The sequence below is a fragment of the Gymnodraco acuticeps genome, unplaced genomic scaffold, assembly GCF_902827175.1.
Source record: "Gymnodraco acuticeps unplaced genomic scaffold, fGymAcu1.1, whole genome shotgun sequence".
NCBI classification, from domain to species: domain Eukaryota; kingdom Metazoa; phylum Chordata; class Actinopteri; order Perciformes; family Bathydraconidae; genus Gymnodraco; species Gymnodraco acuticeps.
The window spans coordinates 513,253-537,487 of record NW_022991325.1 but is presented as its reverse complement, the minus strand read 5'-3'; the positions used below and the strand labels follow the sequence as shown (position 1 = coordinate 537,487).

At 40.7% G+C, this 24,235-nt stretch overlaps 2 protein-coding genes across 3 annotated transcripts; both read left to right on the top strand.

Annotated features, from left to right (window-relative positions):
• Positions 1–813: 813 nt before the first annotated feature.
• p4hb (prolyl 4-hydroxylase, beta polypeptide) lies at positions 814–16,104 on the top strand. Of its 2 annotated transcripts, none has more exons than XM_034240349.1 (11): positions 814–1,141; positions 2,937–3,143; positions 4,448–4,581; positions 5,624–5,761; positions 7,519–7,623; positions 7,745–7,870; positions 7,984–8,184; positions 8,270–8,390; positions 9,733–9,914; positions 10,990–11,134; positions 11,165–11,286. In XM_034240349.1, the coding sequence occupies exons 1-11, from the start codon at positions 1,003–1,005 to the stop codon at positions 11,269–11,271; spliced, it is 1,605 nt and encodes a 534-aa protein (XP_034096240.1). In that variant the 5' UTR covers positions 814–1,002; the 3' UTR covers positions 11,272–11,286. The 2 variants fall into 2 exon arrangements, with proteins under 2 accessions (XP_034096240.1, XP_034096241.1); XM_034240350.1 differs by lacking the exon at positions 11,165–11,286 and adding an exon at positions 14,585–16,104 and having other exon boundaries at positions 817–1,141; positions 10,990–11,103.
• A 278-nt stretch (positions 16,105–16,382) lies between these two features.
• On the top strand, positions 16,383–23,565 carry ppp1r27b (protein phosphatase 1, regulatory subunit 27b). The gene is made up of 3 exons (XM_034240351.1): positions 16,383–18,744; positions 18,855–19,005; positions 21,187–23,565. The coding sequence occupies exons 1-3, from the start codon at positions 18,513–18,515 to the stop codon at positions 21,308–21,310; spliced, it is 507 nt and encodes a 168-aa protein (XP_034096242.1). The 5' UTR covers positions 16,383–18,512; the 3' UTR covers positions 21,311–23,565.
• The last annotated feature ends 670 nt before the right edge of the window (positions 23,566–24,235 follow it).

Sequence of the window (24,235 nt, the reverse complement as noted above, 5' to 3'; positions counted from 1 at the left end):
TATCTATGCTAAGAGTGGGCTAGCCACCAGAGATTCAATCACTCAATCGAAACATGAGTCTTCAATAAATTAATCCATAATCAAATGTTCTAACATACACTAAATATGAGGGATTGCAATCGTATTTCAGGAAAATAATTGTCCTACTGTTACACTTTGGGGCCTCCGTACACAGAGATTAGTGAGAATTGTTTAGTTTTTTCTCTAATTTGGGTGAACATCAGTTACCCATAGGTTTAACCCTACCTTTCCCCTGACATAATAACTATAGGATACGCACCTTTAAAATGTTTTGGTTTTTACCATAGGTTTTTACTAGAGTATACGCAGAGTTGATATTAAAAACGTCGCGTGACGTGGTGATATGGTGTAGTGTTAGTCATCATTCAGAATTTGGCCTGTACCTTATGCAACACACACTAACACATTTCCAAACACTTCCCCTCCCCAGTGTTATCCTCGTTAGTGTTGTATACTTAGCCCAGGCCCCAGAGTCAGGAAAATATCGTTGAAACATTTACATTATTAAACATGGAACATATAATTTGTTCTCGCGTTTGAATACACAAAAAAAGAATACAGCATGATGTAGCAAACATATGATTTAAACTATGCTTAAATATGGATTATTGTTCCCGCTTAAATAGCGTAGGTGCTTGAATATGATGATTTCCATGCAGTTTTCCAAGGTCCCTGTGTGTTATCAGTGGGCTGATGTGAGCAGGGAGCGCCTCGCATTCACTTCCAGGTGCAGGCTGCTGCGGTCCAGTCACAATTCAACACGAACTGCTTTCGGCCTGATAAGTGCGCATGCGCACTACGGCTGACCCCTCCGGTTTCTGCGTGCGGTGCCACGTTAGTAGCGGTAGACACAAAATACCCAACTCTCCCAACCTTAGACAAGGAAGAAGACCAAAACTAAGACCACTTCCACAGCTAACCCGTAGCCGACGGTGTCTGCCGCTCTAGTCTCTCTGCCAAGAACAATACTCGACGCTTATCATGTTGAAGCTTCTGCTCATCTGCACACTGGCTGTGGCCAGCAGAGCCGAACTCGTTGAGGAAGATGATGTCCTGGTACTGAAGAAAAGTAACTTCGAGGAGGCTCTGAAAGCTCACCCCAACATCCTTGTGGAATTCTGTAAGTAACAGTGGCTACTAAATATCTCCAGCTAACGCTAAATGTCCGACAGACTCACCGGGTGCCCTGCTAGCTAGCTTAATTCACCCTGGGTTAACGTTAGCATTACACTTTGACACTTGTAACAACTTGCTGCTGTTAGCGGCTAGCTAACTGATGTCTGTCTTTAATGTTGCATCTATGTGCATCTAATTCACTTAGTTTACAACCAGCGATATCACCGTATTTAAAACTGAGTAACAATATGAAGGGGCATTGTTTATCACAATGCGTTTTCTCGTTGTCAGTATCTTTCAGCACCGTATATCGTTGTGCACAGTGACTGGATTCTGATGCGGATACATAACTTGGCACAGCGCACTAACACCAAACTTGTTCCACTCGTTTTTCACTTCTAGACTTACATTTGTTGCAACTTTTGTTTATTCATATGCTTGCTTTAACTTGGCTATAGCTGAAGGATATACATGGCTAATAGTACCGCAACATATTGCATTTGGTGTGATCTGCCAGGGCCTGCATTGTCACATTTGCCTTCGGTATAAAGCTGTTCGAACAGTTGAGCAATAACGCTGAAAGTAGCATAAAGTGAAAAGGAGTCACTATTTGTAAGTCACGAAATACGGGGCTTTTAAGTTTCGATTGCCTGCTGTGGTTTCCTACTATGTGTTTCAGTTGTTGTGCTCATTCACTGTCCTTTTCATGCAGTTCTTGACTTATTTTCCATAATAATAATGTGATTGGTTTGCGTGAGCGACTTCTTCATTGCCTGCTGGCCCACCCCGCTATACTTGTGTCAGATTGTTGACCTGCTCACAATTCAGTGAACCAGTGGGAGATGGCCGTGGAGAAGCTCTCCAGTGAGCTCAGGATGGGAGGGATATAGGATTTTTTTCTTTTTTTTGCCCACGTACTCGTAAACTGGGCGGGACCTCAGTTGGATGGCCGAGCTAGGTTGACGTGTACTTTACAAAAGTTCATCTGTGTGTTAATATTGGTTGGACTGGAACAAGGAAGTGTTGTACTGTGTCAATAATTTAAGGTGATGCAATGCAGGTCATTTTATTTTACGTGTCATTTCTGAATAGGTGATTATCTCTGTGGAGTTTGTGCTTAGACCTTTCACATGCACACACCATGGCTTACACATTCAACATGTGAAACCACAGTAGTAATGAAATGATCCTGCATGTTATGGCAGTTTGCTACTTAGCCATCCTGATGGCCTTTTCAAAGAAACAGTTTGGACTCAAACGGAAATTCAAACTTTAAAAAAAGATTGCAAACTAACTTCAATAGATTCTTGTCATTAAGCGTACCAGAATACCACTTAATGAAGTGGTCGATAGTAGAGTGTATTTGTATGAAGTTAAGTTTGTTAAATGTCATGTATCTAAAGCCCGAGCTGACACCCTCTGCTTGTTTTTGACAAGCAGTCCAAAACAGTCATATTAAAGTTATCATTTTAAGAGGGATATAAGAATCTAATCTTCACATTAAATAAGCTTACTTCATTAAGTTGACGGATCAATTTATTGTCCTAACTGAATGATTCTAATGCTTGTAGTCTTCAAGTTATTCAGTGTTTTTGTATGGTTCATCAGAAAGATCTAAATGTAATCTAAATGTAATTTTCCATATATATATTTTTAAACCTGGAGTTTTCCTAAGAATTGTATAGGTCAACTTTAATTCATCCTGAAAGATTTGTTTGTACCAGTGATCACCCTTAAGATCAGGTTTACATTGCAATCATCTGTGTGTGCCCCGCTAATCGTCCCCCTAACCCCTGCAGATGCCCCATGGTGCGGTCACTGCAAGGCCCTGGTTCCAGAGTACGCCAAGGCCGCCGGCATGCTGAAGGCCGATGGCTCAGTGGTGCGCCTGGGTAAGGTGGACGCCACAGAGGAGACTGAACTGGCCCAGGAGTATGGCGTCCGGGGATACCCCACCATCAAGTTCTTCAAGGGCGGAGAGAAGGAGTCACCCAAAGAGTACTCTGGTGAGCATCATTGTGATTTTCATTCGTGCAGACTTGCTCGCTTGATAATAATGACTGAGAACTTAGAAGCAGTGGAGGGGGAATACATATTTTGTTATACTGCAAACAGTGTCTGTTGATATATTCTATACTGGTATGTTAGATTGAGATCTAATGACGATCATATCACTTTCTTTAGATTCAGTCAAATAACCATTTAAAATGAACCAGTCTTTTTCCCACTGTGTACCTTTTTGTTTTCTCTATTCCATTTCACCTTTAATAAATGAGAGATTTATTCAAATAGTGATGTAATCCTTAGTAACTCCTGTCATAGAGTGAATATTTTTTCTTAGTTAATTCTCATGAAAGGGTCCAAAAGAAGAAGGAATCTGCTCCGACCATTAAAAGCCAGCCCTATTGGCCCCTCTTAGTAATATGATCTGCACAGCAGCATAAACTGAAAGTCAGCCAATCAGCTTTGAGGAACTCTACTTAGACAAAATGTTGGCTGGGCCCTCCCCACACGTTCCTGTCATGCTGACTGTGAGCCAGCAGAGAGATGTGCAGTTCTTCACGTTGCCTCTGCTGGCCTGGGCCAGGCCCGTTTTGGAGGGAGGGAGTAGGTTAGGGAAATGACTGCCACAAAACCCCACCGCTCCAACACTCAATTGCAACCCTGTTGCATCAGTTTCAATTTAACAGCCAGGTTTATTTTAAGTCCACTTTAATTGCAGATAGGGCTGCAACTTATAATTATATTTATTATCGATTTTTAATCCGTTTATTTTCTAGATGAATATTTATATAATCTATAAAATGATGGAACATTTTTATAAAATGTCCATCAGTGTTTTAAAAGTCCACGGTTATATTCACTTGAATATCATTTGAAAACATAGAAAAGCAGGAAATAGCCTTGTGTATTTTTTGGCATTAAAAACCATTAACTGTTTGTCAAAATAGTTACAGATTAATTTTGTTGATCAACTAAAGGATTATTATTTTAGTTTTGTTCTTGCCGTTTAAATGTTTTCTCTTGAAAATGCACACGACAATAAAGGGATGGATGTCTCTTTTCCCCGCACCAAGGCAGGTGTTAACTCTCTTAAACATCTGCATTTCCTTAATAAAAAGGATTTAATTATTTAAATTGAGGTCAGGTTATCTCTTTGGTTTGTTCAACTGCTTAGAAAGATGCAACCTTCTCTCCTTATACGCATAAAGTCAATCAAATCTGCATGTTTAGAGTTTAATGTTTAGCCTTTGACCAGTCCCATGATGTCTGCATACGGCGGTGTTTGAGTTGTTGTGTTATGTTTCAGCTGGCAGGACGGCTGACGACATCGTGGTCTGGCTGAAGAAGCGCACCGGCCCGGCCGTCGCAACCCTGGCCGGAGTCACCGAGGCCGAGTCTCTGATCGCTGACAGCGAGGTGGCAGTCATCGGATTCTTTAAGGTAAGATTCTGATCTCTTAAAGGTGGGTTAGGTGATTCACTTCAGAAACACTTTTTGTTATATTCCATGGAGTGCTCTTAACATCCCGATAGCAATGAATATCTGAAGTGCTTTGACAATAAATACATAAAGAAATATCATCTCTGAGCCGGCCCGGCTAAAGTAACTGGATGGCCTACCTGCCTGTCAGCCTTCCATCTGTGCACAACCTTATCTCGTGCCCTCATTGGTCATGTGCGCGTTCATGTGTGTTGGAGGAGGGGCTCTGTAAGGAAGTCTGAAGGAAGGGGCAGATTTTTTTCATCTGCGTACTTTCAAATTCTAGCGCACTCGAGCTGGTTTCTCCATTCCTACCTACCCTACCTTTAAGTTCAGATGTAAAAAAATACAATTTCAACTTTATTGATCAATTTTGCAAATAGACCAGAAAAAGACCCATCACATCAGTGTCCATTAAATGAATTCAAACTGAGGCCATAAAAAACCCCACAAGTGGTCAATCAGGAATTAAGGTAAAATTGTTGGGCTTTTTTATTTTTGCAACATCGAAGTGATTTATTTTTGTGTTTAAGGAAACCAATAAATACTGGCGACATTTTGCTGACATTTGTGGATCAAATATTTAGCTAAAATAATCTCTTTTTTTCTCAAATAAAAGGCTAGATTTCACATTATCATATGTTAAGACTGGAAGGATTTGCTCATTGTAAGTTAACCAATACTGGAAAGCATCCCAAAATGTTTGAACTAAAGGAAAAGAACAGGCATTCTAGTGTTTCAATATCACAGTTAGAAAAGTGGCATATATTTAAGTCTAACTTGAAACTGTGCAGATTTAAAGATGTATTGTATACCCACACTGTCAGATAGTACGGCATCAAGCTTTGATGTACGGCTTTTTCATTTTTTTCTTTTTGACCTATATTTCTAGTATAATCCTTGTCATTAAGCTAAAGAAAAATAGTGCCGTTTAATAAATCTGAATCACTGTGGATAACGTACACAGGGCTTTATCCTAATTGAAGTTTTCCTGTGTCTGTAGGATGTTGAATCTGACGGTGCTAAGGCCTTCGAGAAGGCAGCTGAAGCCACAGACGACGTCCCCTTTGCCTTGGCCACCAGCGATGACATTTTCGCCAAATTCGAGGTGTCCAAGGACAGCGTTGTCCTCTTCAAGAAGGTGAGTTGGCATGGATGGCACAGTACACGTTTACATGGATGCTTATGCAAACCTTAGGACAAACTGTTCATATAAGACATATTGTGACCGATTCCTCATTAGTAAATATTTGACATGTTTACTTGGAGTTATGTTGTAATGCAAATAGGTTAGTGGCCTTGCATAAGCTTGTGTAATCGTTAGCAGACGAGCTGCTGGAGACAGCGCAGTGTGTTCGACGGTAATGTGATGCTGTCGACCTCACAGTATCCGCTCTCCGTTGCTAATCTCGGCTGCTCTGAGGTTTTAGTTGTGCGCCTGCATTTGGGCCTGTTGCTCGCCCCGCTCATGTGGATGACCTCAGCATGTTGAGCTAATGGTGATGAAGGGTGAAGAGCTGTATTAGGTGATGGTGCGTCTTTAAACCAGCACCAGAGGATGAGTGAATGGCAGCTCAGTCAGGTCCAAATATGCCATTTTTCCTTCTTTCCTTCTTTCCATGTTGGAGATCATTGCATTTCCACTATTTTGTACTTTTTAAATCAGAGGTGATGCTACTAATTAACTACAAGCATCCCTCAGAAATCATCTAACCAGCCTATCAGAACAACAGTATCTCAATCCGCGTGTAGATTTGTCAAATTGGGTCAAGGTCCAGTAGGTCTGTCAATAAGAAATTAAGCAACCGGATAAAGGGAGGGTGTCATTTACCTTTCAAAATGTCTGGCTCAGAACAGAAAATGACTGGCCTTGCAGCGTAATAGCTCTACTTGGAGGCGGTTCAGCACTAGCTGAAACATTTATTTGAGTGTTCTTGCTAGAAGATCAAATATTTGGAACTCATAAGCAGCCTCTCTAATGGAGATGTGGACTTAAGGAATTGAAAAAAATAATCAACCAATAATGTGGTGTTTTTCTGTTTAACCTTTTCAGTGAGTTTCTGCTCAGTGCAAGCTTCTTTTTTTTCAATTCTTACCACTCTTTTAAGGTTGTTTTCCCACATCAGGAAACCTCTCTAAACACTCACCGAACGATACCTGCTCAGCACCAAATAGTGAACATATTGGATCTCTTATCAGCTCTTAGTCAGATATTCCTCCCAGGAGTTGGGAAAATGTGTGTATTTTGCTACTGGATGTTTATTTAATGTCCTATGAGTGTAGTTCATTTCTAATATTTAGCTAATTGTTTTCACACAGTTTCTGCTTTATCAGTTTTTTCTACAATTTTGTAGTATGAAATAATAATTTCCTGCATCTCATTCAACCAATTCTAAATATTTTAGTGTGCGTTTCTGCACGCAGCCCTTGAGTTAGTGATGATCTTGGGCTCAGACCCCCTGCTGTTGTCTGGCATCTGATCCACGTTGGTAACGCCAACCCGATCCAAACACGCTAACGTGTGCTTGTTGCCGACAGATAGACAAACACTCCTAAAGCAGGGGCTCTGTCTCAATAAACAGCTGGCCTCCGTCACTTGTTTACTGCAGCAGAGTTTGTGGCTTAAGTTTCACAGCCTGGTCTGTTCCCTGAAGGCTGGCAGCACGCCACTGGCCAAATGTCCAGATTTTCAATTGTGTGCCACTGCCAATAAGAGCTGCTGGGCAACCACTGCTATTCTTACCACTTAATACAAGTCCACTGGGGCTGTTGGCTCTGTCACCAGCTGGGCTTTACCAGGGGATTTTAAAGTGGTTTGCCTTGTAAATCTATATCAGGCAGTCTATGGGGCAGGGCTGATAATATGTGTATCTTAATGTTTCCATGTTTCCTTTGCAGTTTGATGAAGGGCGCAACACCTTTGACGGAGAGCTGACCAAAGAAGACCTCCTGGCTTTCGTCAAGTCCAACCAGCTGCCTCTGGTCATCGAGTTCACAGAGCAGGTAATGAGCCATGCACATCAGCGGGACCATTATTATCTCTTTTCCCAACTCACACCACTGTCTGTAACAAGTACAAGCATCATTCTTAGATGTCAAACTTGTGTATTTGTGTTTTCTGCAGACCGCCCCGAAAATCTTCGGTGGAGAAATCAAGTCCCACATCCTCATGTTCCTGCCCAAAACTTCTAAAGACTTTGACGACAAAATGGACGAATTTAAGAAAGCCGCAGAGGGATTCAAGGGCAAGGTGTGTGAACCGTCTCAAAAGTGCCTTCCAAATGTGACCTACATTCAGTATTGAATCTTACACTTTGCTCAGATAGGATGTTTTGAATGACCACTTCCGTCTCGCCTTCCCAGATCCTGTTCATCTTCATCGACAGCGACGTGGACGACAACCAGCGCATCCTGGAGTTCTTCGGCCTGAAGAAAGAGGAGTGCCCCGCCATCCGCCTCATCACCCTGGAGGACGAGATGACCAAGTACAAGCCCGAGAGTGAGGCCATCACAGCAGAGAGCATCATCGGCTTCTGCAAACTGTTCGCTGAGGGCAAACTCAAGGTGAGAGGAGGACTGGTTAGTGATGGCAGCACATGTATGTCATGGAGAAACGTGATTTCATATTGAGGTGTTTCTCCTCCCCCAGCCCCACCTCATGAGTCAGGACATCCCTGAAGACTGGGACAAAACCCCCGTCAAGATTTTGGTGGGAAAGAACTTTGAGGAGATCGTCTTCCATCCCTCCAAGAACGTCTTTGTGGAGTTCTGTAAGAGCCTCCTCTTTCCCTTGAATTGTCATGACTTGCTGTTGTGAAGGTGTCCACCTGACTAGAGGGGCATTTTGCAGTCAAAGCTCGGCTGCTCAGTTGGTGGGAGACTTTGTTTCCCTTTATTACTTTCCCCCGTGCTAAGCCCCTTCCAAATACCAAGCCTTGATGCCCACTCACCCTCACAGCCCACCCTCTGACTTGGTTACCAGACCCTTACAAAAAAGGCTTGTTAAATATAGCTGCTGGATGGTTTCTTTATACAGTGATCCACATCTAAAGGTGCACTATTTTTGGAGAAATGTTCCATCGCTGTCTATTTAAATACAGATTATAGTAATGCTCAGTGGGGTATTCCATGAAAGCAAATGGAATGGGGGGGGGGGAGATTTCCTGGCCAGTCTAAGGGGAACAGGGTCATGAATCTGAGGCTGCATGCATCGTCTCACCACAGCATGAAGGAACATTTCAACAAAATCCAGGTTTCCCTTTTATCTGTAGTGTTATCTATTACTCTGGATTGCTTTGGTGTGGGTGTTGGGGCTAAAGGCAATAGAGGTGTGTTCCTTGTCTGAAATATACTGGAACTACATGGCATTCTGCTTGTTGCGCCATAACGAAAATATAAAAAACTCAACAGCAATGCCTCTTCCTGACCCGGGAGACAATCCTCAGACCTTGTTGTGAGCAGTTTGGTGTAAAACCCATGTTCTTTTTACACCACTTCACAATTGCCAACTGTTTCACCAGACAGAAGATAGCATGCATCTTACTCATGGATCAGAGGATTGAGATTTAAGAACAATAATGTTGTCCTCCTCGCCTGATCAGCAACATTAGCGAGCAACGTGAGCTCAGGAGAACCCCGTCCGTGAGAAGATGCTTTCTTCCTCACTGTGAAAATAGAAAAACAGTTCCTACATAGAACTGCTCACAGCAAGGTCTGATCACCACCAGCTATGCCCCATTTAGTTCTGTTAAATTAGGGATGAAATGAAACGATCTGAATGTGTTTTATTACCAAGTGGCTTTACACTTACCAGGGATTTGCTTTGGTATAAATGTTGCATGCAAAGACGCAGAAAGAAGAATATGTGGTAAAACCAAAAACATTTACTCATAATATAATAAATGGAGAAACTGAGTACAGTAAAATATAATGAAATATGACAAATACTATATTCAAAGTGGAGAGCTGTGCAGATTTAAACAGAGGTAGTGTGTTTTTCTGGGATGGATAATAAGAGGCTGTAATGAAATATCACATGATATTTTTAATTCTCTTCGGTGAACGAGTGTCCAGTATATTTAGTCTGTTATTAACTCTAAATGACTTTTCCAGATGCACCTTGGTGTGGACACTGCAAACAGCTGACTCCCATCTGGGAGAAGCTGGGAGAGAAGTTTATGGACAACGCTGACATCGTCGTTGCTAAGATGGACTCCACAGCCAATGAGATCGAGACGGTTAAGGTCCACAGTTTCCCCACCCTCAAGTTCTTCCCCGCAGGAGACGAGCGCAAGGTGAGCGTTTCCCACCAACATTTGATATTCTGAAATACAATATCTTTTGGCATCATCTCGCTCATCTTCAGGATCTCCTGGCCCAAGCCGTGGCCGGATTGGCTTCTCGCTAGCGCCTCTTGATTTGGCAGCATGTTTAGAATCTGAGATCGCTGGCCGCGTGAGTTTCTGCATGATTATGTTGCGGTTTGGTTCTTAAAGATTCCTGCCTGATGACTTCACTCTCTGCTCAGCCTGCACCTGCCTCTCACCATGCCAGCTGTCAGTTTAGCCATCTGAAATAAGTGTTTTATCGTTGGGTCACCCCAAGCTCAGGATCCTTCTTAGAAGAAACCAACATAAGACTCAAGAACAGGAGCCATAAATAGCTGTGTGGCAGGCCGGTCATTATTGTCATGAAATGCAAGCACAGACAATAATTGATCAGTTCAGAGGTCGTTTGAGTGCCACTTTTGAGAAACCGGAAGCATGCCACATTTTATGAGTGGCCAAGACCCTGTTTACACTTACTTTTTTATTAAAGCTGTCGCACTGATCGGTTTACCCAAGATTTATATTGAAAGCGTCATCAAGACACAAAACATTCAAATCCCTCGGAGGTGGTCTGAGATGCATTTCACCACGTATCTTTTGTAGTGTAAAAACGCTAATATAGACCAAAAGGGAAAATGTGACAGATGCAACAGATGTTCCTTCTTTTTTTTATCACCAGTTGGTTTTCAAACTGTAAGCTTGCTTTGTCTCAAATGTTCACCTCCTTCGAGAGGAACTATGAGTTCGTCGAACATGATGGGTAATTAGACCAGCCTGCATCACAACAAGGACTAGTCCCAGCCTGTATTATTTTCATTTCTTCCAATTTCATTCACTGAAACACAAGTTAAAAACAACACATTTGGTCTTTGCAAATGGAAATAATCATGAGTTTTATTGGTTTATCTGGATCTGCTCCCAAGTGTTGCGTTTTTCTTTTTGGTACACATGCACTCGTGTTTGCATCTTCTAGACTTTTAGCTTGGGCTCCAGTTAAAACACAATCGTTGACGTTTTACCAAAAGTCATGTCTGGTCAACAGGTGATCGATTACAACGGGGAGAGAACACTGGAGGGCTTCAGTAAGTTCCTGGAGAGCGGCGGTAAAGATGGCGGCGCCCCCGCAGGAGACGACGATGACGATATGGATGCAGAGGTAAGATCAACAGAGACCTCAACCCCTGATCCCAAATCCTGATCAAAGCCGTCTGATGACTGAACATCTGTTCACATCATCTTTATGTCTTTTCCACACAAATGTATGCAGTCAGTGTTCTGTAGGACTGTTTACATGCATGTACACAAACAAACGCAGATATTCTGATACCAAACACCAGTGGGGATTTACCCATATTGAGGAGGGGCTCCATTAGTGAGGAAACTGGACATGGCTGTGACTAAAACAAGAGCAACAGCTGCTGCTGGATCCATCTGTTCAGGGGCTGATTGTTCCCATCCATTGTTTCATGACTAATCAGTGTTGAGGGAATGGCTTCATGCTACAGTTGCATTGTTAAAAATAAAGCCCAATGTTTTCAACCACAATATATTCAATACTTAAACCTTGTCAGAAAGTAATCACTTAAGATGTGGATATGAAATAATGCCAACAATGGCAGCCAACCTAAACTATTTCAAGGAGAGATTCTGTTGTATTATGTTTTTATTTTGCATTACTATTCAATGTGTTTTAAAATCTGTATTTCTGCACATCTGATTATTAGGCTACTTTATACTGGTTTTACCCTCTCTGCATAGGATTGTTTTTCACTCTTGTTCTCATTGCCAACAACTCTAGAGCAGGGATGGGCACATGGCGTCCCGGGGGCCCCCACCTCCTCTTTTTGCGGCCCTCAGATTCATTTATAAACAACGTAATTAATAAGGGTTATGTTTTTTTTTTAACTTGTAGTACTGATACCGTCCACTAGACTCCTAGTTACGTCGCGAGCTGCGTACATGATTTCGTTAGGTAGCCAAATTCCGCCAAATAATCTGACGCGTTTGTGTATTGTGTTTGTTTCCCGGGAAACACTCACAAGAATCACCGCTGTTGTTATGCCTGCGTGACGTTAAGTTACCGCTTGTAATTATGCCGTTACAAGTAGGGGTGCAACCGAATGGAAATTCTTTGGCCGAAAACCGATACACCGAAAATAGGAAACGTTGGCCGAAAAACCGAATGCCGAAAGGCCGAAAAATGATGAATAGATAATATATATATATATATATATATATATAATGTATACATATATATATTATATATATATATATATATATATAATGTATACATATATATATATATATATATATATATATATATATGTTATACATTTTTTATATATATATATATATATAAATGTATACATTTTTTATATATATATATATATATATATATATATATAATGTATACATTTTTTATATATATATATATATATATATATAATGTATGCCATTTTTTATATAATATCTCTATATCTATCTCTCTATCATGTCATACTTTTATATATATTATATATATATATATATAATGTATACATTTTTTACCAATGTTTGTTCAGCTACCTGATTATGGAAATAGACATGATTATGGCAAAACTTAACTTAAATAATAATCACTATTAGCTATGGGTCCATAAAACATTTATTCAGCACTTTTGAATGCATACAGTACATTTATATATGTCATGTATTATTGCTAAAAAAACATTATATCGCAGTCTTAGTGTCGCCAACTGCGTTTCTAATATGCAAAGACAACAAATGCGTCTATGATGTATTTTCGATCAGACGAGATATCTCTCTCCCCCGTCTGTGTGCGAGGGGGCGGGGCAGTATACACACGCAGCTGCTACATGCAGCGGAGCACACTGCGGAGATGGCGGAGAGAACGCGCTCCGAGTGTGGTTAAACTTTACCCGTCTCGATGTGGAGAATACTTGTTCCATAAGTGCAATAAGAGTTTAGCATGTAAGCACGAGCAATTTGTCTAACATTTAGCAAAAGTGCACCGCATGCAGACGGAGGAATGTACCGGGTTCGACCGTCTTTCTAGCAGCTCTGTAGCTCCATCACGAGTAACGTTTCCACGTCAGGTGTTATGTATGCTAGCAGCAACACACGGAGTTAACTACATGATACAAACATGGGTTAATGATTAGAGGAAACTGAGTTATTTAGTTTGTTAACATTTCAGCTATTCTGTTTACAGTCTGTCATCAGATTATTTAATACGATTTGTTAAAGGCTCAGGGCAATCTCGATGACAAAGGTCAATGTCCCCCCCCCCCCCCTGTGAGCCAGCCGCGAGCATGGTCGCCGCGTCTTTATTACGTCATCACAACAACACGTTAGGTTACCAACGTAAGCCTGTTCTGACATTCGGTGATATTTTTTCGGTGCTAAAACCCTTTCGGCCGAAAGGGCCTTTTTAACCATTTTCGGCCGATAATTTTCGGTGGCCGAATATTCGGTGCATCCCTAGTTACAAGCTTCAAGGTTGTATTTATCATCTGAATTTGGCGAAACAAGTTGAATATTCTAAAAACCAAGACTTTGTTTATTTGAAATCAGATGAAAACAAACTGTCACGGACCCTGCCGTGTTATCTATGATTACTACGCTTTTCATTCGGGTTGACATTCCCCTCATTGTGGAATAAGGGGAATGCAGAGACTGGCTACAAGTGTGTTAGGTTCAAGTTAGACAACTAATGTCTGGGTTAGTGTTCATGACTTCATGTTTATGTCATCTTAATGGTTCATCTCAATACACACACATTTTCCGTGCTTTCCAATAGTTTAAAATAGTTTTATTCCACTGTTAAATAACCTGTTCAATACAAACATGCCACTTGTAAATAATTACATACAATACATGGAATTTGTGTGTGTGTGTTCCAAGTGAATCTGCGGCCCCCTGGTGGCCAGTACATACATTATGTGGCCCCCACCACCATCCAAGTTGCCCATCCCTGCTCTAGAGCAAAGGTCTACATTTTTTGAGAAAAGATATAGATAATCATTTTTGACAATTCAAAACATGGTTTTCATCCAAGCAAATCTTCAATCAATATCTTTTGGCTTTTAGTCTTTTAAAAAACATTTTCACTCAAACTCTCCTGCAGAGAGGACTATCAGCAATCCAACTGCACCATGAATTACATTTATAGAAGTATCATTTAAAAAAGTCTTACACCATTAGAATAAATCCCTTTTTAATTTCTTTATGTTGTAGAACTGAAAGAAAATAATTGTACTTATTCAATTCAAATTGAGGATTTTGTTTCAGAATGACATCTCCTTTTTATGGTGTCATCCTAAAATATGACACAAATATGCGACAACTGGTGCTTTTATTTATATTAATATACCTTGTAATTGTTTTCTTCTAATATGGTGTAACTGTCATGAAATGTATTTTGGTTGACAAAATATTGACACTGACATTTTTGAAAATCATCAGGAATAGGGACAATGTATGAGGGTAAAGAATAGAAGGGAATGTAGTGACAACACTGATGCCGTAGTTTAATATCTGTATGATAAAAATGTATAGCTCGGCCACGGCGCTCGCTGTAGAGAAGACCTGCACGCTGAATGCTTCTGTCTTAACAACCCTCTGCTCGTCCACTCCAGGATTTAGATGATGTGGACGAAGGACAGGACATGGACTCTGATGGCGAGGACGACGACGGTCACGACGAGTTGTAAGAGCTGGCAGAGGAGAGAGAGAGGAGACGAGTCCCGCCCCTACCCTCCGACCATCACCACCATCACTTCCTCGTGGCCCTCCCCTGTCCTGTGAACATTAATACTTCCCCTTTAACTTCCTCTCAGTCATCCATCAGTGGCGTGGCAGGGCTTTTTTTTTTTTGCCAGCCACAGCTCCAACCTCACAACATCTGGCCAGACTCGTCTTGTCCCACCGAGGGAGGGGGGGGGGACTCTGTGGAAGAGCGCAGCACCTCCGTGGGAGGCCTCAATGCCTTCTGCTCCACATCAGCTGTTTGCCTTGTATATTTAAACCAAATGTAAAAACGGCATTGAGATCCAGTTTTCATAATGTTTACTTTTCTCCTGTTGAATTTGCTCCCCTCCTCCCTTAAGAAAAACTAAAGAAAAAAGAAAAGCCTTACCATGTTCAGTGTGGGTATGAGCTTGATTAATGTTGTAACATGTATTTGTAGGTAAGGGGGGGGGGCTGCTGATGTTGTTTCCCCCTGAGGGAAGCCCAGAGTTTTATGTGGAGGTTTTGTAAGGACTCTCAGGGGACAAGGGGCCATCCTGTAAAATGTGTTTATTTTGCAACATCTTCACTAAAAATACACCCCTCGCAGCTAATAACCCCTGTAGCTAAACCCCCCCCCCCCCCCCCCCCCATCTGTAGCGGAGACCAATCGTTTTCTTTCTTTAGGTGGAGATGTGAGTCTACTTTTCATTTCATTCCTTTATAATCCCTCGGTTCAGTCTCCTCATATCCGCTACTGACTCTTTTTCTAAAAAAGTAAACTTTGGGGGAAAAACCCCCCTTTTTTATTTAATTGCTTTCACTTTGAGGTTTTTTATTAATTTAGGATTTGTCATTGTTAATGATGTGCCCAGCTGTAGCCAGCTGTTGGGGCAGAGTTGGCCCCCAGACACGCTCTCAGACCTGGGATGATTTCTGGAGCCCGTTGTGACGGGTCGCACTGCATTCATGCCTGATCAGATTCACTGTGGTTACTATGGTTACTAAAGCAGACAGATATTGGGAGTTTACTGTTCAGATTGGTCTGAGAGAAGTGTCTGTATCTGAGATGGGAGGGAACAAGTGCACAGCCCCAGCTCTCACCCATTATGTAGCGCCTTTTGGCTCCACCCAACACCCTTGTTGCTGCCGTGTGTGACTTTGAGAGGGAGAGAAAGAGAGAATGCTGTGTGAATGGTGTATAAAGTGCAAGCTGAATGACTAGTTCATGTTTTCTGGTTGTCCATGAACCGAGAGTGATTGACTGCGTGTGTGTTGTGAGGCAGAAGGGGGGGTGGGGGGTGCTTGAGTAAAGGTGATGATGGGATCAACAGCTACAGCGGTGGGGGAACTTAAAACATTCCATCATGTCCAAATTGATGTGGAAAAACGTGAAATGGTGGCCAATAAAAAAAAATTGGGAAAAAAATCAATTGTCATTTTTTTTTTTTTTTTAACCTAGCAAGGGAAAATGACATCACAATCCTGTTATAGAATCTTTCACCCCAATGGATGGATGATTTCACAATAAAAGGGGGCAAGCTGTGTACCGTGCAACATTACATCTGAACAGAATACATGCTGGGCATAAACTTCTGCTTGTTTGTGAATAACATGTCCTTAAATTGTCAAAATGGCCTTTTTATAATGACCCTTATAGAACATTATTTGATGGATGAATAGTCCAAACTCAAAATAGTTAACTATTGTTGGGGCAAAGAAAAGTAGTAAATGTGAACCCTGCAAGCGCTGAGGTTTCACATTCACTTGACAATATTTGTCCAGCCTAGAACTCAACACATTATAAAATATATAATTGTATTATTTAAGAATCCCACAAACTAATTTCCATCGAGAGCCATCATCAGATCAAAGTGTAATTTGCTTCTATACTTTGACTTGTGATGTAACATTGGAATCGTCTCCCCATCATTCTGAGCTGTGCTTGATGTGTAGTGCTAATCACGCCAGACTAAGATGAACATGGTAAACATACGAACTGTATGTTAATATTGAAATAAGAAAAGTGTCTCACACTTTTAATACAATTTTATAATTTGAAGTTTGCTTCCAGTGACCAGCACCTCATCACAGCCCTTGGTGTCTCACTTGTTTTTTTGTATTTTTAAAGGAGCCCTATTATGCTCAATTTTCATGTTGATATTAGTATTTTTGAGAGGAAAATCACGAGTTGACAGATATGATTTGATAATCCTAATAAACAACATTATCAAAAATAATGTAGTGCAGTGCAGGCTCCCAATTTCAAAATGTTCAGTATTAAACACTGGTAAACTTAACTTGGGCTTTTCATTAAATCCACTATAATTTATGAGATATTACTAGTTATACGGTGCATAAAGTCTTCGGGTGCCCTTTGAGTTCCATTGTAATCCCTGAATACAGTAAAAAACTCCATCTATATTTGAAAATTTCTTATAACACACCATACATTGCATACACTGCTAAACATATATTATGATGACATGCAAAGAGTCATAATGTTGTGTAATGTAACTACATAGCCTACAATTTAACTCATGTACTCTACTTTAGTACACTTTTGAGGGACTTGTCCTTGAGAAGCAATATAAAAAAGTATAATATATTAGGCCTATACTTTAGATTAAACTATGTAAAACAATGCTCTAGCCAATAGAAGCGTGAGTGTTACATAGTGATGTCATTATGTTACAGAATGAAACAGAAGTCCAATGGAGGTGTTTCAGGCGAGGGGGTGGGGGGAGTCTGTGGGAGAGAAACTCCCTCATTTACATGCACAGAAACTATCACACACTACAGGACAGAGAAACCCAAAAACCATAATGGGGCCTCTTTAAAGCTTGTTGACGTTAGCATGAGTTTAAAGCACTGCCTGGAGACTCCTGTTACCAGCAACACTGGTGTTGTTTTCACCTTCAGTGTGTGTACGTGTCTTCATGGCAGAGGGCGCTCCTGGAGACACCTGCTGTGGCTGGGAACAAGCAGAGGAGGTAGAGTAGTATAAGTCTGCTGACTGGGATAACTTTCCCAACCATGCAAGATGCAGTCATCAAACTTCACAGATGTTAAGACCCAAATGAAGGTTGGGCGGGGTCTGAGCTATGGAGGCAAAGCAGACAAAGTTTTCGGTCCATTTAAAAAAGATATACCAATAATATTTCCCAGAGCCAAAGGTGAATGATTTCTATTTTTATTTATCCAGTAAACATAAAACATTTATTTTAAATATCTTTAAAAAACATATACTGATAGAGAAAAACTCTTTAAAGCCTCACACAGACATGTTTTGTAAATGTATTTCCAACTTGTAATAAAGAGGGTAATGCAAACCACTAATTTGGAAATGACCCACCCATCCTCTGAGTGTAGAGTCAAACACCCTTTTCCCTCCATGCCCCTGCAGCTGGCACTGACACACTCCCGCTATATGAACTACTTTAACACCCTGTTTACCAAAAGACCCCCCTCACAACTATTTCAAAGTGGGCTGCATCTGGGTATGTGTGGTGCCTTCAGAGCAACAGGTTCCTGGCTGTCATGTCTGAAACCGTGACTTGTATCAGTGGCCTGGGACCGGCTGGTGGGAGGGATCTGACCAGAGGCCTACTCATCTTCCAAACATCGCCACTGGATCCTGAAATAGCCCCACAGAGAGTATAAAGAGCCCGCAGGGAGGCCTCTTGATGTGAAGGACGACACAGAAGAAGCACTACTTGATCTTCCTGCAGCACAACCTCTGAGCTCTTTTCAGATAATCTGCTTGGATTTTTAAAACTTGAAAATATTGTTGGATTTTCACCAGTTTTTAAGCAAAAGTGAAATCAGCTGCTCAGGATGAAGTACTTCCAGTGCCCCGTTGACTCCCAGACCAGAGGAAACAAGGCCTACACCCAGCAGGAGTGTGGGGTCCCACTCTGCAAGAGCTCTCAAACTCTGAAGCAAATCCGCAGTGTGCACTTCCCCAATGATGTTATTTTCCAGGACTATGTTCGCCACGGAGAGCTGGAGAGGATTGGACTTTTCATGCGAGCCAGAAGAGTCAGTCTGGACACCATCTACCACTCTGGTGAGAGACATTTGCACCACCCTGATCAAGTAAACCTTTATTCTGTATTTATTAACACCATGATCATAGGCTGAACTGATGGGTCATTTCTAACTAGACTTTCTCTGCAGGCATGGCCGCAATGCATGAGGCCGTCCTGACGGGGAACCTGGAGTGTGTGAAGCTGCTGGTGAAGCACGGAGCAGATATCCACCAGCGGGACGAGGAGGGCTGGACCCCCCTGCACATGGCCTGCAGCGACGGCTTCCCACACATTGCACGGTAAGCAGACAGTCTTTTGTTTAAAAATAATACAACGTGAAAAGTTCAAAGCTCTATTTAAGTTTGAATTGAGTAACTTTTGTGAAAAAGAAACAACTGTGCATTTCCATCTGCCTGTTTGTATGCCAATTTCTATTTCTATTAAATGCTGAAAATGTAAAATGTGTCTTAAAGGTCCCATGTCATGCTTTTCCGGTTATTACCCGTCCCCTTGTGTGTTGTGTAGCTTTTTCTGCATGTAAACGGTCTGCAGAGTCACAAACCCTCAAAGTACACCCTGTAGCGAATAAAACTCTAACGGCCCGTCCACACTACAGCTTCAAAAAAGCTTGGAGCTGGGCGTGTCTGAAGCTCGACCAACAACCAATCACATGAATCTCCCGCCCCTGACACACAAGCAGCGGTTTGATTGGCTAGAGCTTAACTGGCATATGATTTGATTGGCTGACGCTTCCACCGAAAGCTTCAGAAGCTTCCAAAGTTGAACATTGCTCAACTTTTGCAGCCTGAAACGCCAGGAAAGCTCCGCTCTGCTTCCCACAATGCAGTTCGGCGAAAAGTGACGTCACCCCATTCAAAGTGAATGGGCAGACGCGTTGGAAACCGTTTTTGAAGCTGTCGAAGCTGTAGTGTGGACGGGCCGTAACAGAGAAAAGAGGGGGGGGGGGGGGGAATTATGATCAGTAGAAATGGCCATGACATGGGACCTTTAGATATGAGAATTTGTTATGCTTGGTTGAGGTGTAAAAGTTATTGCATGGACAAAAGAACATTGCAACCAAGTACAATTGAAACATTTAGTGAGTTAAAGGAATGGTATGCTCATGACACTCATTTTTAAATAATTATCATCCGATAAAACAGACCAGTCTCTGCCAGTCTCTCTTTTTTTTTTTTTAATCCGATGACATTATCAGTGATTTTAAACTGATTAATTACCGAAATAACATCAACACTGTGGGCGGCGCCATTTTACCGGACGTGACGTAAACCATGCGTTTGGTTTCGAGGACACGTTGATGTTCATGTTATTTACTGTAGTTACTCTCTTCAAATATGCCTCATTGTATCGCGAAACATTGACACAATTCTGATAGGAACAATCCACGGAATACTCGGTTCTATCTGTTGCCAAAAGGTAAGCGTAGGAAGTACGTTCGGAGGCAGTGGCTAGCGAAATGTGGCCGGCCCGAACCGAAAGATCCACAGGCGCATGTATGCAGCGAACATTTCAAGTTTCCGGACGACTACTATGAGTATGATAAAACATAACATGGGATTTATTGAACAACCATTACTTAATGGATATGCAGTACCATCGGTCTTTCTGGTGTCATCACCGACCAGGACACCAGTTCGGCCAGTTGAGAAATCATTGTATCTACTAAGTAGTACTAAGTAGGCTCGAACCTGTATGGCTGAATTCCCCCTTCCAATCTCTTCATATTGCTCAAAACTTCGCCATGTTTTCGTGTGTTTACAAAGTGAACGCATGGATGACGTCACGACCATCACGTGACTACTGAAAATGGGCAAAATGGCAGCGGCCTGACGGAATATACAGGTTTTGATAAAAAAGAGCTATAAAATCATTATTTACCGGGGAATATCGCTGATTTCTTCAGGGTATGGTTTAAACATAATGTTTCACTAAATACTGAAGTTTTGATTAATTATCTAATGACTGGAGCATTCCTTTAAAGGTGCAATATTTTGGATGTTAACCTGGCTAACATGTGAAATCTAAAACATCAAAAGAGTGATGTATATTAGCAATTAGCAACCAAATGCTACTAGTCATACCTAATCAAATTAGATTGTAGGGGCAATAACCCAGGGTGTATTTGATTTTAAGTTGTACAACACATTTTTTTTCTTTTTTTCTTGTGATGTAGTTGAACTTTATAGCTTGAACTTTTGGGCAACAAAGGTGACATAACGTTAGCAGCTGACATTACATGTTGTTGTATTAGCAGGCACATACAGTACCAGCGTGTATTAACACAAACACACCACAGCTTTCCTACGTCACAGAAGTAAGGGAAGCTGGAGGATCTGCTGCATTCTTGCACCCCGCTGACCCTCCTGACACTGAAGCACGGCACACACCCGCATTGAGTTTGGCAAAGCGGCAGGATTCGATATGTTTGAGTGAGCAGAATTCTCTTCTGTTTCCTCCAGCTACCTTCTCTCGCTGGGGGCCGACATAGAGCTGGTGAACGAATGCGGGGAGAAGCCGGCAGACCTCATCGAGCGGGACAACAAGGAGCTGCTGGAGCTCTTCTGCCTGGCTGTCAATGACTGAGAACACGTGGCTTTTAAAGACACACACTCCTCTGGAATCTACTGTCCAGGCACTGTCCTGCAGGGATGGACAGAACACGTGACGTCAGTGCAGCACACTGGTGTTGTGCGCTGACTCAGCTCTGGAGGTCAAAGACTGGATGTGAGGCAGAGGATGGGCTGGTGGCTAGGGAGGGGACTTTAGCTGGTGGGGGCTGCCCCCTGTCTCCAGCAGCACAGAGATCCTGTAAGAGCTTCCCGTCGTTTTATACCATAATGAACTCGATTCATTTTTTGTGTGTTTTGTTTCCGACACTTGAATTAGGGTTTCTGAATGAAATAGTTACATTGTCAGCTCATTAGCACTCCGAAAGCTAACATTAGCTTCTGTTGACTGCCTCTAGAATGTGGTAATCTAATTTCTAAACCCACAGTGACTTGTTACTTATGGTCACTTTCAGACTTAGTAGTTGTTTGTACTGTAAATTAGTTTTTTATACTTTTTAAAATACATTTTATCAAAAAAGTGTGTCTGCCATTTCCTCTGCTCCCAGCTGTGTGTCACAAATACTGTCACACTGTTGTTTGCCATAAACATCATGGTATAGTTTGTCGAAAAATAGAGAAAAAAACAACAAATCGAAATCATTTGAGTAAACTTCATATGTTGAAAATAACAATCAATAAAACATAATGTATTGGTTATATCAGAAAAAAAAGACATGGTACTACAGTATGTTAAAAAAAATGTATATTGAGTTATTGTCGTATGTTGAAAAATAGTAATTTTATTAAGTCAAAAATGTCCCAATAAATTGCATGCTGAAAATATCAACAAAGAAAGGTGTATGTCAATATATAAGAAAAAAACAACAGTTTCTAACTAACAATATTATGATTCTTTTTTTCAATACTTAACTATGTTGATTTCTTATTGTCGTACTAAACTATGTCATTTTTTTATACTTCCGACTATGTTGTGTATTTCAATATATAAGAAACAAATCAACATAGTTTAGTACGTCGACAAAATAAGAAAAATCAACATAGTTTAGTATTGAAAAACAACATGGTATATAGACTATCGGAGAAAACGACACAGTATAGTATGTCTAAAATAAAATATAAGTGTAGAATTCCGAAAATATGAGAAAAATAGACATAGTATAGTATGTCAAAAATATTAGAAAAAACACCATAGTCTGTCAATAATATAAAAATAAAAGTATAGTATATCGAAATGTTCAGAAAAAAACGATATTTTATAGTATGCTTACATTTTCAATAAAAAAACAACAGTGTTGAATTATGCAAAGAAAACAGCGTTTATAATATTTCAAAATGTTCAGATAAAACAACATAGTTTTAGGATGTCGAAAAAAACAACATACTGTACAAGTATTGTATGTCAAAAATATCATAAAAAACAGATAGTACAGTATATCGAATATATTATAAAAAAACCCACATAGAATGTCCAAAAGAAAAGAAAAAAAACATAGTATGTCGAAAGTATACATACGTACGTCCACATTTAAGGAAAATACAACATAGTACAGTAGAATTAAAAACATAGTAGTGTTTGTCGAAAATATTTAAAACAACAACATCGTGTCGAAAACATGAGGGAAAAGAAATGTCCAAAATACAGTACGTCCAAAATATCCTAAAAATCGAAATGGTATTGTCTGTTAAAAATATAATAAAAACAGTTATATCAGATTAGATAGATATTTTTGATGTATAATACTATGTTTTTTGGGATAGTTTTGACATATTTTAATATCTTGTATTCTGATATTATCTTGACATACTATACTTTGTCTATTGTTCCTCATAATTTCGACACAGTATGCTATGTATATTTTTCTCATTTTCGACGAACTATACAATCTTTTTATTTGTTACATCATCGACATACGGTGGTTGTGGTTTTACTGTAATTTTCGACATACTACAGTTGTTTTTCTGATATTTTTTAAAAATACTTTACAATGTTGTTTTTTTCATATAATTTTGAAATACTATACTATGTATTCTTTTAATATATTTTCAACATACTATACTCATTTGTTTTCAGAAAATGTTTTAGAAATACTTTACTATGTTGTTTTTAATATATTTCAACATAAAATACTATGTTGTTTTTTTATGATATTTTGGACATACTATAGATTTATAAGTTGTAGTTCCAAGTACTTTTAGTTATTTATTTTTCTTACAAAAAGAAAAGTACATTTTAAGAAAAATCATTTTGAGGGTGTCTTTTAAAATAAAAAATAAATTAAAAAAACCTCTAGAGGTGCGTTCACACCGGAGCAGCGTTTCCGCCAGGGGGGCGTCTTGCCGTCATTTGAAAAATATTAATAATTCGAGAGAAGATCGAGTTTTTATCGCTTGAAATGACGAAAAGGAAAAAGGACATCCCTCTGTTGGAGGGGCAAAGGAGCCTGGTGGGATTCTTTTCGGAGTATTGAAGATCGTTTCCCCGACATCGGCGGTGCCTGCTACAGGACAACATGTAACGTGCGCGATTTGGATGCGATGAGCAGTGCTAGAGCAGCTCACGCGCGTGCGTGCTCCAGTAGCACTCGGCGAAACTGAGGCTCCGTGGTAAACTGTGGTAACATGAAGAGCCGTTTGGGAGCCGAAACAGCTGGCGCTTTAAGAGAGCCGAGTCAAATGATCCGGCTCACTAACGTAAAAAGATAGTATCTATAAGGGACGGCTCAAGTCAAAACGCCCTCTCAGCCCTGGTCTGGCGGAAACACTGCACCGGAGTACTTTTCCACTTTAGTTCCGTTAGTACCCCTTATGTCGCGTTCACACCAAAAAGAGTACTTAGTGCCGGGAACTTTTACCCCCATTTTTAGTGCCTGCTAGAGAGGTGGTACCAAAAAAGTACCAATTTCTATTGGCTGGGTGAATTGCAAACCACGCCCCGTAA